The sequence below is a fragment of the Corythoichthys intestinalis genome, chromosome 10 (genome assembly GCF_030265065.1).
Source record: "Corythoichthys intestinalis isolate RoL2023-P3 chromosome 10, ASM3026506v1, whole genome shotgun sequence".
In the NCBI taxonomy this organism is placed as follows: domain Eukaryota; kingdom Metazoa; phylum Chordata; class Actinopteri; order Syngnathiformes; family Syngnathidae; genus Corythoichthys; species Corythoichthys intestinalis.
This window is the reverse complement of record NC_080404.1, coordinates 41,476,201-41,491,168: the sequence shown is the minus strand read 5'-3', so window position 1 is coordinate 41,491,168 and position 14,968 is coordinate 41,476,201. Positions and strand designations below refer to the sequence as shown.

Here is a 14,968-nt window from a genome sequence, read left to right as displayed (position 1 = left end):
CTCTGTTGAGAAATAAATCAGTGAAGGCAAATACAAAACAAAAATATGGGAATACGTTAGTCATTTTTTTTTCCTCCCCTCACAAAATTGATGTAATATGAAATGAAAATAAAACTTTTTTTCAGTACAAAGGCTACATACTACTGGAAGGTACTAGCAGGTAGAGTCGGTAAATACACAGTAAAAAATTATTTTTGTGAATCACAATGAAAATAATTCTGCAGTATAGATTTATTATTTTTTTCCCAGATTTTTGTCTTTTTTTTTCTTACAAATAGTACAAACAGTATTGCACATCACAAACAAAGACGTCCTTAGCTTGACAAGGGAAAAGGAACAAATTCAAGTGATTCAAGTGTTGCATGAGCTAAAGGCCACCAGTTTTGATGCACCTTGGGGGCTATCGGCCAACTTGCGTCTGTTTTATATTTAAAAAAACATTCCTATTACCAATCATTCTTTGAAAAAAAATAAAAATAAACGAAAAACAAACCATCCAAGTACACATCTTTAGAAAGAAATAAAAACAAGCAACATAATACGCAAGTGATTATAAAGGTACAAAATGTTGTGAAAAAATTTAAAAACAAATCTCATTTCCAATGCGCCCGCAATAAAATATGCAAAACTGTCACACAAACTATGCAATATATTAGTTAATAAGTTCTAACTCCTTCATCTGTAGCTTTTCAAAAAAATAAATTCTTAAAAATCAAGCAAATAATAATAAAAAAAAAAGTTAAATAATTTCTCTTGATTAAATTAATATATTTTTCCATCTGAATAAACTTAGAAAATAAATTTGTTACATTTCAAAATTGAGGTATTGCAAAAGATATTGTCAGTCAAAATAGCAAGCTTTACCATCTCTTTTTTTTCATGTTTTAACAAAAATAAGTAGATAAAGAGTAGTGCATAACAAACAACTATCCCGTAGAGAAAGAACAAACAGAAAATCTGCTTGGGTGGCAAATATACGTCACAAAAACACCCCAAATTCACTTTCATCGGGATACATATTTACGTACAGTGGGGCAAATAAGTATTTAGTCAACCACCAATTGTGCAAGTTCTCCTACTTGAAAAGATTAAAGAGGCCTGTAATTGTTAACATGGGTAAACTTCAACCATGAGAGACAGAATGTGGGGAAAAAAAGAAAATCATATTGTTTGATTTTTAAAGAATTTATTTCCAAATTAGAGTGGAAAATAAGTATTTGGTCACCTACAAACAAGCAAGATTTCTGGCTGTCAAACAGGTCTAACTTCTGACAAGGTCTAACGAGGCTCCACTCGTTACCTGTACTAATGGCACCTGTTTTAACTCATTATCGGTATAAAAGACACCTGTCCACATCTCAGTCAGTCACACTCCAAACTCCACTATGGCCAAGACCAAAGAGCTGTCGAAGGACACCAGAGACAAAATTGTAGACTTGCACCAGGCTGGGATAGACTGAATCTGCAATAGGTAGGGACGGAAAAACCAAGGCTTTCCTGAAGCAATGAACCACTTTTGAGACAATTGCCCGAAATTGAATCACTGTTTCGAGGCATTTGACACACTGCAAGAGCTCCATCTACTGGATAAACAGTGCATGTTTCTTTTTAAAACTAAAGTTGTCAAATTGCCTCAACATTACATATCTTCAATAGAATTAAGTGGATGTGTGATGGATGGTATTGTTAGTTTTTTCTAAATATTACAGTATAGTAAGCACAGTGCTTAGGAACAGGGATATTATTTATTGCATACCATAAAGATTTCCAAAATCATAAGATGAAAATAATTGAGCCGAACAAAAGTAAGGAAAGGTATGAAATTGTTTATTTTTTAATTAAGAATAATTTCTGGGGGGGTGTTTGTGTCGTATTTGTATCTGTTCTAAATAAACGTAAGCCACTATCTAGTGTATAACAATGTGAATGAATTTAATGAAATTTAAGTGATAATGATATTCCCACTCCTGACTTGAAAATGAGCAAATGTTTGTAGCACTCGCGAAAATTCCTTCTCTCAAAAAAACGCAGAATAACTGCGTTATTTTACCACTTTTTATTGCACTCCCACCGATTGAGCGGGCGGGCTCCCATCGAGTTTTCATTTTCCTGTGGAAACACTGTGACTCGCTGACACATCTGTGACGTTCGAGGCCTCGTCGGCAGTGGTCACGTGATTTTTGGCCTGCTCGACGCTGTTTTCGGAACACTGCTTTGACACACCTCTACTTCATTTGCTCGAATCAGATTCGAGCAGGAAGGCTCGAGCATCCCATCTCTAGCAATAGGTAAAACACTTGATGTAAAGAAATCAACTGTGGGAGCAATTATTAGAAAATGGAAGACCTACAAGACCACTGATAATCTCCCTCGATCTGGGGCTCCATGCAAGATCTCACCCTGTGGCGTCAAAATGATGACAAGAATGGTGAGCAAAAATCCCAGGACCACACTGGGGGACCTAGTGAATGACCTACAGAGAGCTGGGACCACAGTAACAAAGGCTACTATCAGTGACACAATGCGCCGCCAGGGACTCAAATCCTGCACTACCAGACGTGTCCCCCAGCTGAAGCCAGTACATGTCCAGGCCTGTCTGCGGTTTGCTAGAGAGTATTTGGATGATCCAGAAGAGGACTGGGAGAATGTGTTATGGTCAGATGAAACCAAAATAGAACTTTTTGGTAGAAACACAGGTTCTCGTGTTTGAAGGAGAAAGAACACTGAATTGCATCCGAAGAACACCATACCCACTGTGAAGCATGGGGGTGGAAACATCATGCTTTGGGGCTGTTTTTCTGCAAAGGGACCAGGACGACTGATCTGTGTAAAGGAAAGAATGAATGGGGCCATGTATCGAGAGATTTTGAGTGAAAATATCCTTCCATCAGCAAGGGCATTGAAGATGAGACATGGCTGGGTCTTTCAGCATGACAATGAGTCCAAACACACAGCCAGGGCAACAAAGGAGTGGCTTCGTAAGAAGCATTTCAAGGTCCTGGAGTGGCCTAGCAAGTATCCAGATCTCAACCCCATAGAAAATCTGTGGAAGGAGTTATAAGTCTGTGTCGTCCAACGACAGCCCCAAAACATCACTGCTCTAGAGGAGATCTGCATGGAGGAATGGGCCAAAATACCAGCAACAGTGTGTGAAAAGCTTGTGAAGAGTTACAGAAAACGTTTGGCCTCCGTTATTGCCAACAAAGGGTACATAACAAAGTATTGAGATGAACTCTCAAATACTTATTTTCCACCATGATTTGCAAATAAATTATTTAAAAATTAATGTGATTTTCTGTTGGGTTTTTTTCTTCCCCCACATTCTGTCTCTCATGCTTGAGGTTTACCCATGTTGACAATTACAGGCCTCTCTAATATTTTCAAGTGGGAGAACTTGCACAATTAGTGGTTGACTAAATACTTATTTGCCCCACTGTATATACGTAGTTAGCCTCTAGTTTCGTTTAATCTTCATTCCATCGATAAAAAAACACTTCTGCTCATTTTTCTGGACGTCAACAACAACGAGAAAAAATACAAACAACATTAAAACAGTTTGTGACTAAAACAGGAGATGGAATTCAGGGCATGGCACAATTAACCCCCAGCAAAAATAAAAAGTGACCTTGCAAAAATCCTTTACAGATTGTCCACAAAACTGCTATAAACCAGTGTCATTTGCCATCATCAGACCTTTTTCATACAAAACACAAAGATTGTTAGCAGGTCAGTTACTTCAAGCTTTGCAGGACAAAATAAACGAGGGTTCATAGTTCACCCCTAATGTGTAAATATACATATATACTTTTTGTATTAGTGTGTAGAGAACATGTGCCTTTTTTTTTTCAAGCTCCACTCACATCCACAGGCATATTCTACACGCACAGCTCTTCGTGTTAGGCTGCTTGTCAACGGTCTAAAGCTCTTTGGTTGACTTCTGGACATTAACAAGTCATTCAAATGTTTTTTTTTTTTTATCTAAAGTTGTCTTCTTTCTAAATTGGTTTGCGTGCATTGAAAAGAAAGCTATTTGATGTGTCATAACAATTTACAAAAAGACAGGGGTATTGGGCACTGTATTTTAGTTTATTTAATTTTCATATATATATATGTAGTATTTTGTTATTGTTGTCAAACCTAAATGTATTGTGAGTATTGGAGGCTAAACTATTAGTACTCTAAACAAAATTTACTCCATGAAATTAAAAAATATTGAAGTGTGATATCTCATGTAGTGTTTGACTGAAGTATACAGTGAAGAAAATACAGTGTATCACAAAAGTGAATAGACCTCTCGCATTTCTGTAGATATTTATGTATATCTTTTCATGGGACAACACTGACAAAATGACACTTTTGACAAAATAAAAAGTAGTCTGTGTTCTATTGGGCAACGTTTGTAAAGCAGCACATGCTCAAAATTACGACAACATTTTCTCACATTTAGCGTCAGACAGTGCTTAAAACGTGGTGTGAAATTTTTAGTGTCACTTTTTTTTTTTTTTTTTTTTTTTTTTTTTAACTCATTTACAACATTATTTAGCAACTTAAATATTTATTTTTAAATAAGAAGTTTTGGACCTGATTGTTTAAATCCAGAACTTATCCTAAATTTATATCCTATATCCTAAAGGCTAAATCTGGAAGCGGTTGGGACTAAATATTAAGCTTAATATGTAGATTCACATGACTGGACAAGGGAAGTAACAAAATAAAAGCTGGAGCACACAAAATACTCTTTAAATAGTTTCTCCTATATATGTATTTTACCTATATATTGTTATTATCACAATGACTCATGTCCAAGAGCAGACTGCCACCGTATAGTAGGTTTTATTCATTTTCAAGCAACGCAAACACGCAGTCTGAGCTGCTCTACCAGCTTTTATTTTGTTACTTCCGGTCTCCAGTCATGTGAATTTGCATATTAAGCTAAATGTTTAGTTCCGAACGTTTCCTGATTTAACATTTAGCATATAGGATATAAGTTTAAGATTTAAATTAAATATTTTGTTCTGGATTTAAAGAATCGGGTCCATAACTTATTTAAAAATGAATATTTAAGTTGCTAAATAATGTTGTAAATGTGCAAAAAAAAAGTGATTCTAAAAATTTCACAGCATTTTAAACACTGTGTGGCGCTAAATGTGAGAAAATGTTGTCGTAATTTTGAGCAAGTGCTGCTTTACAAACGGCGCCCCATAGTGTGCAGCTTATATAGAGTTAATAGAGCTTATATAGTTAATTTTATTTTTATTTTATTTTCCCCTCAAAATATAACCATTAATATCTAAACCCCTGACAACAAAAGTGAGTACCTCTTAGAAACTACATCCCTAAATGTCCAAATTGAGTACTGCTTGTCATTTTCCCTCCAAAATCTCATGTGACTCGTTAGCAGTGTTGTTAATAACGGCGTTACAATATAACGGCGTTACTAACAGAGTTATTTTTTTCAGTAGTGAGTAATCTAATTAATTACTTTTCTCATCTTGGCAACACCGTTACCATTACTGAGGACGGAAAGGCATGCGTTACTATGCGTTATTATATTGGTCGAAAAGTCTGAGGGAGACGGACTCACCGAGCCGACAGAGCAGAGCAGGAGTGGGGAGGAGGCAAGAAAGTTGTAACGCCGAGCAAACCCAATGCTAGGTAGCTCCAATAATACATGTTGTAGCCGATAGCCTACGAACTACGCCCGCATGTTATGGTAGATATGGTAGATATCACACATACTGTATATAGATATAACTAGATGCAAAATGACAGACACGGCACTAGATGCGTTAGTAAACAGCCACCATCTTAAAGCAGTAGACTTTTTAGGACGGCTCTGTTGTAGAGAACCTTCCTAGCGAACCTAAGTAACTTTTTATCTAAAATACTTCTAAATCGGCATAATCTTGACTTGAATCTATCTTTAAATGATGAAACAGTTTTACAACTTTCATATGTCGAAAGTAGAGAGAAGGGAACTAATGCAATAATGGGAGCAATTTTAACAACTTTTAACAGTTGATTCAGGGTAAATTAGGGTAAAGAATTGGGCTCGGGCCAATTGTACCAAAAACCTTCACAAAAAACTTCACATAGTGTGGCCAATGTTTTTTGTTTGTTTGTTTGTTTGTTTGTTTGTTTGTTTGTTTGTTTTTTGAGTAAAATACAAAAGTAATTATCACCAATTACTTTGCCAAGTAACTAATTAGTCTTACATTCAGCTAATTGAGTTACTAACGCAATTACTTTTTGGGAGAAGTAATTTGTAACTATAATTAATTACTTTTTTTCAGTAAGATTAACAACACTACTCGTTAGTGTCACTAAGTCCAGGTGTGCATAGGGAGCAGGTGTGTTCAAATTTGTAGTGCAGCTCTCACACTCTCTCATGCTGGTCACTGAAAGATCCAACATGGCACTACATGGCAAAGAACTCTCGGAGGATCTTAAAAGACGTATTGTTGCGCTACATGAATATGGCCAAGGCAACAAGAAGATTGCCAACACCCTGAAACTGAGCTGCAGCACAGAAGCTAAGCTCATCCAGCGTTTTAAAAGAGCAGGGTCCACTCAGAACAGGCCTCGGGTTAGTCGTCCAAAGAAGCTGAGCGCACGTGCCGAGCGCCACATCCAAATGCTTTCTTTGAAAGATCGTCGCAGGAGTGCTGTCAGCATTGCTGCAGAGATTGAAGAGGTGGGGGGGTCAGCCTGTTAGTGCTCAGACCTTACGCCATACTCTACTGTACATCAAATTGGTGTGCATGGCTGTCACCCCAGGAGGAAGCCTCTCCTGAAGAGTTTGCTGAAGACATGTCAACAAAGCACATGGATTACTGGAACCATGTCCTATGGTCTGATGAGACAATGATTAATTTGTTTGGTTCCGATGGTCTCAAGCATGTGTGGCGGCGACCCGGTGAGGAGTACAAAGATAAGTGTGTCATGCCTACAGTCAAGCAGGGTGGTGGGAATGTCACGGTCTGGGGCTGCATGAGTGCTGCAGGTGGTGGAGGGTTACATTCAATTGAGGGAAACATGAACATGTTCTGTGAAATACTGCAGCAGAGCATGATCCCCTCTCTCCAGAAACTGGGTCGCAGGGCAGTATTCCAGCATGACAATGACCCCAAACACACCTCCAAGATGACCACTGTTTTACTGAAGAGGCTGAGGGTAAAGGTGATGGACTGGCCAAGCATGTCTCCAGACTTGAACCCAATAGAACATCTTTGGGGATCCTCAAGCGGAAAGTGGAGGTGCACAAAGTCTCAAATACCCGGCAGCTCCGCAACGTCGTCATAGGGGAGTGGAAGAGCATTCCAGTGGCAACCTGTGAAGCTCTGGTCAACTCCATGCCCATGAGATTAAAGGCAGTTCTGGATAATAGTGGTGGCCACACAAAATATTAACAGGTGACATGTTGTATGTTAATATTGACAACTTTCACTAAGGGGTGTACTCACTTTTGTTGCCGGTGGATTAGATATTAATCGCTATATTTTGAGTTATTTTGAGGGGAAAATAAATTAACTCTATTATATAAGCTGCACAAAGACTACTTTTTATAGTGTCAAAATGTCACTTTGTCAGTGTTGTCCCATGAAAAGATTTACTTAAATATCTGCAGAAATGTAAGGGGGTGTACTCACTTTTGTGATACACTGCAAGTATTTGAACACCCTGCTATTGCAAGTTCCCCCACTTAGAAATCATGGAGGGGTCTGAAATTTTTCTCGTAGGTGCATGTCCACTGTGAGAGAGATCATCTAGGATGAAAAATCCCGAAGTAACTATATTTTTTTTCAACGATTTATTTGTGTGATAAAGCTGCAAATAAGTATTTGAACACCTGGGAAAACAAGTGTTAATATTTTGGTACAGTAGCCTTTGTTTGCAATTACAGAGGTCAAATGGTTCCTGTAGTTTTGCATCAGGTTTACACACACTGCAGGAGGGATCTTGGCCCAACCATTAGTCAAGTTTCTGGGCTGTCGCTAAGAAACACGGAGTTTGAGCTCCCTCCAAAGCTTTTCTATTGGGTTTAGGTCTGGAGACTGGCTAGGCCATGCTAGAACCTTGTTATGCTTCTTACGGAGCCACTCCTTGGTTTTCCTGGCTGTGTGCTTCGGGTCATTGTCATGTTGGAAGATCCAGGCACCACCCATCTTTAATGCTCTGACTGAAGTAAGGAGGTTGTTCCCCAAAATCTCACAATACAGGGCCCCAGTCTTTCTCTCTTTAATAAAGTGCACTCGTCCTGTCCCATGCGCAGAAAAACACCCCAAAAGCATGAAGCTATCACCCCCATGCTTCACAGTAGGGATGGTGTTCTTGAGATAGTACTCATTCTTTTGCCTCCAAACACGGTTAGTGGAATTATGACCAAAAAGTTTTGTTACTCTCAACTGGATGGATAGGTGTCTTTATGCTGCTATCGATATCAAACAAGTGCATCTGATTCAGGATAATACATGGAGTGGAGGTGGACTTTTAATCATAGGACTAACAGGTCTTTCACGGTCAGAATTCAAGCTGATAGACAGGTGTTCAAATACTTATTTGCAGCTGTATCACACCAATAAATTGTTTTAAAAAATCATGCAGTGATTTCTGGATTTTTCTTTTTAGACTATCCCTCTTACAGTGGACATGCACCTATGATAAAAATTTCAGACTACTCCAGGATTTCCAAGTGTGAGAATTTGCAAAATAGCAGGGTGTTCAAATACTTTTCTTCACTGCAATTGTGTCAGAATGGTGTGATACAAAATATAGAGTTAAACCTATAACTCAACAACTTTGTTACTAGGGACTTTAATGAGTGTAGTTCTGTTTTTATTCATTTTGATTGTATTAATTTTTCTTTTATTAACATAATTTATAACTTTATTCATTCATAAAAAATATATAAAATCATATTTAAAGATTCATAAACAGTATGTGTGTGTGTGTGTGTGTGTGTGTGTGTGTGTGTGTATATATATATATATATATATATATATATATACATACACGAACATACATCGTTTTTTTTTTTTTTTTTAATTACCAAAAATAGTTACCTGCCCTATAAAGATTAAGGGCACCATCATTTTTGTTAATGTGCCAGTTTCGATAATTTTTTAAAATCAAAATAATTGTTTTGAACCACAAAATCAGCAATGGTGGATTTTCAGAAAACTGTAGCTATTACTAATGTCACTTGAAATTATTGTAATGCACAATTCAAGGGTAGCATTAATTTAGTGTGTGAGGGGGTGTACTAGCGCACAAATACACGTGTACTATATACTGTAAGTCCTGTGAAACATCATCACTATGTCGGACACGAACAACAGTTAAAGCGAATCACAGTTCTATGCATACTCTGACCTTACTAGATACGGTATAAAAATTGCACAATGATAACAACAATCACTGCAAAAAAGTACTTCACCTATCAGAGACAGTTTGTCATGGCTATTTTACACCGAATTGGATTTGTGATACTTAAAGATGCGCTACCCACCCAACGCCTTGTATATTCACTGCCTCTGGATGAGTCTGTAATGTGTTGTGCAAACATGGGCAGTATTAAAAAGCCGATCGCGAACGGCGACCTAATTAAACATGCACTTCAATGGCGGCAATCTTTGTGTTGAGAGCGCCCCTCTAGATTTTTTTTTTTACATGTGAGGTGTGCACTTGTCATATGTGCGCATACCATCAATTTAGCAGCAAAGCCTTTGCAGCATTATATTTATAGAATTCTTTAAAAAATGTTATCAAAATATAAGGACCTAGAAATCAACCCCAAACTAGTCTGGTTGCCTGTATGAAGTATAAAAAAATTTATAGAGCGATAAGATAAATTGGGGGATTTTCATAATTTCAGGGCATGACGGGTTTTGGATGAGACAATGTCTCTTAATGTACACACACATGCAGATTTTTGAATACATAGATGCCGTATTTGCTGGATTATAAAACACCTTTTTTCATAGATTGCCTGGGCCTGTGATTTATACTCAAGATGCAATTAATATACTGAGTTTTTTGTGGGGGTATTTTCACACTGAAGGGCGCTCTAGGCGAGCCCTCTACTGTTGAGTTGGCAGAATTATTCAGAAATGATACTAAAGATGAAGACTTGTTTCGTTACCTTCGCCGGTAGTTGAACCTACGGAAAGTAGAGTTTAAATATTCGATTCCTTGTCTGTCTGTCAGTATGTTTGTGTTTAAGAGAATACAAGAACGAATTCAGGGATTATTATCGAAATCGCGGGATGTTTGTAATATGAAATGAAAAAGTTTGATTAATATTTTAGGGTCATTAGATCAAAGGTCAAAAAGGAATTTCGTGATACCTTCGTAAAGGCTTACCCTATTTAATTCAAATTTTCAGGGTAGGTGATAGGTCATAGGTAGACTTCATACGTAGACTTCACTATCAGTTGACGAGACAGCTCCTACACACATTGCGCCATGGCTTCCTGTAGGAGGCCGGGCCAGGCTGAGATTGGTGGCAGCTTTAACTGTGATAAACTCAAACACCCGGTGTGTTCAAACGCCGGATTTCGGTGGAAAAGGAAACAGGACGAAAGTTTTAGTGCATACAAGCAGGCAATAGTGTCTCAAGAGTATTTGGTCAAGGATTCAAGGTAATTATCATAGAAAATAGCACCATGCATGCACCTTGAAACGTTGTGAGAACAATGAAATGAAAGGAAAAAATTGGTGTAATTTTAGCTTGAAATATTTACGTAAAATGAATAACTGCCCAGTTTTTTGCTTTTAACCAAGAATCTAAAGCGTTTTACGTTCATATCTATATAAATATCGGCATGTACGCATTTATTTACAAGAAGTTTCAACTTAAAAAGCTCTTTGTTTTGTGACGGCCGCCCCGTTGGATTTTGTATCCATACACAATTGCGTAACTGTAGCTTGAAATATTTACGTAAAATGAATAATAACTGCCCGTTTTTTTTTTTTTTCCTTTTAACCAAGAATCTAAACCGTTGTACATTCATATCTATAGGAATTTCTGGGATGTACGCATTTATTTACAAGAACTTTCAATTTAAAAAGCTCTTTGTTTTGTGACAGCCGCCACGTTGGATTTTGTATCCATACGCAATTGCGTAACTAGCTTGAAATATTTACGTAAAATGAAAAATAACTGCCCGTTTTTTTGCTTTTAACCAAAAATCTAGACAGTTTTATGTTCATATCTAAAGAAATTCCGGGATGTACGCATTTATTTACAAAAATTTTCAACTTAAAAAGCTCTTTGTTTTGTGATGGTACCATGTTGTATTTTCTATTCTTACACAAGAGCGTAACTTTACATTCAAATGATCAGGTAATTTTCGGCCAACTGCCCGTTTTTGGCAAAAAAATTAGTAATTTAGGCATTTTTGCTTCCATACAAAAAACAATTAGCCTTTTACGTGTTTTATTTTATGTATCATTTCAATCTAAAAACAACAAAGGGCAGATAGCCAGCAAAACGTGCCTCCACGCTGAGGCAATTGTAACATCGGAATTTAACCTAAATAAATTGTGATTGTATTAGAAAAATGCAAACTTTGATTTTGTTGAGTAAAATTAAGATGATTCTGCATGCTTTCCTCAAGTATTAAGTTTCTGATGTGAAATTTGTGTGATTTATAAGCTGTTGAAAACTTGCACTTGATAAAAAAAACTAAGACTAAACTAAACTAAAAAATAAGTTGCTATTTCAGGCAAAAACTTATATGATATGTTAAATATTGCTATTGCTCCTAAAAATATAGGTGATTATATCTGCATTTGGTGATTTTTGTGCATCTAGCGTAAAATTTGAGAATTTTATAGCCATTTTAAGTTTTGTTATACTTATATAAGAAATGATTAATTGGGATTTTAATAGGGAATGACTATGAATTTTTGAATGCTGCTGCTCATGGAGACTCATATACGCCTATGGGAGGTGCCTGTTTTGGTTTTAGGTCGCTAAAAACTTTGGTTTTGAAAATATTTTAATTTTAGGTTTTTAAACATAGGCCCCCTACGGATCGGCCCCGAACCACGTGTCCCGTCAACTGATAGTGAAGTCTATGATAAGGGCTTACCCTATTTAACTCAAATTTGCAGGGTAGGCGATATGAGAAGAGAAATAGTTATAGGTCAAAGGTTACAGAGGTCAGAAATGTGGTGATGCTTTAAATTTGGCTGCTTAGGCGGAAGTCTGCTCTCTAAGAGTGCTTCTATAGTTAAACGTACTGTAATTTTCCGACTATAAGCCGCTACTATTTCCTTCAGCTTTGAACCCTGCGGCTTGTAGTCCAGAGCGTCTTATATATGGGATTTTCCAGGCCGATAAGGTGTATGTCTTTGGTAGGGTTGTTAAAAGTATTGAATTGTTTTGATACTGAAATGTTGTATTGGGATAAGATATTACTCAGTTATCTATTGGTTTTCGAGCTATCACAGGTTATGAGAATTTTGTTGTCATGGCGAAAATTTGATTCTGCACGACTCTTGATAGTAAGGGAGGATATTTTTGCATTTTCCTTGTTAATTTTGGCTGCTGTTGACTGCGCTTGACGTCCAATCCATTTGAAGTGGGAAGGCTATTAGCGAATGAACATTAATTCGCTGCCACCCTCCCAGTTCAAATGGATTGGACGTCTAGTAGTCATAACTCTTGTTATTTAATTTTTCATGAGCCACAAGACTGGACGGCTAACAAAGTCCAATGGCAATGAATGATTTCCTCAAACTTTTTTTTTTTTTTTCAAATTTATGTGGTATCGAAAATGGTATAGAGTATTTTTTTTTTTTTTTAGTATACTGTAGATATCAAGTTGAAAATATAGTATCGCGACAACAGTAGTCTTTAGGTGTGACTGTCCCTGTGGCTTATCGTCCGATGCAGTTTATCTATTAAAAAATGCCGTTTTGTGTCAAATTTGTGGGGTGCGGCTTATAGCCCGAAAATTACGGTAGTTATTTGAATTACTGTTAAAATGTTCTATTTATATATGTGTTTTCGCCATCTTATTGTTATTACTATAGTATATAATGTCTTGCTGTAACGATTAATCGATTAACTTGAGTATTTGATAAGAAAAAAAATTCTCGAATTAAATTTTGTTGCTTCGAGTATTCGTTTAATTAAAGTGCCGTTGTAATGGTTTGTTTTGAAAGTGTGTACATTTAGTTTTATTGATTAGGGTGGATACACTGCCCTCTGGTCTGCCTCATTTCACATGGCTGAATCCAACTGCTCCCCGATAAGACCAACGTAAGCTACGTTTTTGTTTGGGCTAATGTTTTTTAATGCATTTGTAGTTTAATTTATAGGTATATTTAGCCGTTTTTTTTTTTTTTTTTTTTGTGGGAATATGAGTCTGAACCATTTGTTAAGATCTTTGTAAAAAAAAAAAAAAAAAAAAAAAAAGTTTTATAGCATTTAAGCTAGCTAACGTTTTCTATGTAAGTTAGCCAATTGTTCTTTTTTTCTACATAGATCCTCATTTATTTATCTTTTATACTGTTTGAGGCTCATCCCAGGTATTTTAATTTTTCATGTTCCTTATCCGATTACTCGATTATTCGAACTAACTAGTTCATCGATTAATCGACTACTAAAATGATCGATAGCTGCAGCCCAAATATAATGTTTACGCTTAGTCTGATAAAACAAGTTTCTCCCAATTATGCGACTCCAGTGCGACTTATATTCCGATATGACTTAAAGTCTGAAAAATATGTGTGTACCGTAGTTTTCGGATTATAAAGCACAAAATGTGTACTTCAGTTTGAACCCGGCAGTTTATAGTCCATGCGGCTAATTTATGGATTTTTAGAGGCTAATGTGCTGCATGTCTTTTGGTGTATATCGCCCATAATACAGTACAAGTTGGACATCAGCGTCTTATAGTCCAGTGTGACTTATAAATGAACAAATAGTTTTCTTGTAAAATAATGTGGAATTACGGTAAATTGATTGTATGTATATGCATATGGTGTCTTTTTAAAGTACAGTAAGTGCATGCTCTTTTTACATTAAATCAAAATATTCCATGTACAGTTTATGGATAGGTAAAAAACTAAAAGACTTTTTCAAATATTCATCAGGTCCCACCTCTCTTTGAGGGGGGCCTTGCCAACTCAGTCAAAGACAGATCTGAGAGCAGTCAAGTTTCTGAAGTTTGAACTTCTGTGTTTGATTGAGGTGTTGTGCCAAAGTGCAAATTTTAAGCTTTCATTCTCACAATGCTTCATTAGAGGGGAACACAAAGAGTTGGGCCAGAAGGTGTGAAGATGAGATGCTTTGTGGTATTATTTGTCATGGTGGAGGGTTATTTTTTTTGTACGGATCTGGGTACGGGGTGTTCAAGCACCCACGCTACTCAGCTCCAACGGAAAGACACGTGTCGAGGGCGGTCGCCCCCCTCCTTCACCAGGGGCTTGTGAAACTCACGACCTGCTCGTGAGTGAATGCTGGCCCAACAGTACTCGCAGTAGTACTGGAGACATGTGACGTTGGCACAGAAGAAGGGAGCAAACTTCCCCCCGCAGCGCGCCCCCTGGCATTCGTCGCACATCTGATCGTCCAGCACATACGGCTTCACCTCCACCTGAGAGGAAGCACAGCAGATACAAATGTCAATCAAAACATGAATGATATACTGTTGTAGCTAGGGATGTCCTGAGCTTATATTTTTGCGCCCGAGTCCGAGTCACTTGATTTTGAGAATCTGCCCGATACCGATCCGATACAGAAACATTTCTTATTCTTTGTTTTTATTTGACCAAAAGTTCCAAACATGTTACAGTACTGTACTTTTCACAGTACTTCCTCTTCCGCTTTTTCCAGGAGTGTTGTGGAGTATAAAACCACTGTTGTTTTTGGCAGCCCTTTTAATTCATCGTCTTCGTCTTAGTCTTTTAGACAATACTTAGTAGTCTTAGACATATTTTAGTGATCTCAAAATGT

General features: G+C 37.1%; 1 protein-coding gene across 1 annotated transcript in view; it reads right to left on the bottom strand.

Annotated features, from left to right (window-relative positions):
* Positions 1 to 213: 213 nt before the first annotated feature.
* The window catches only part of cpeb3 (cytoplasmic polyadenylation element binding protein 3), a 79,712-nt gene continuing 64,957 nt past the window's right edge, over positions 214 to 14,968 (bottom strand). The window contains 1 exon segment of the mRNA XM_057848454.1: positions 214 to 14,609. Within this exon segment, the coding sequence (XP_057704437.1) occupies positions 14,382 to 14,609 (228 nt within the window). The 3' untranslated portion in view covers positions 214 to 14,381.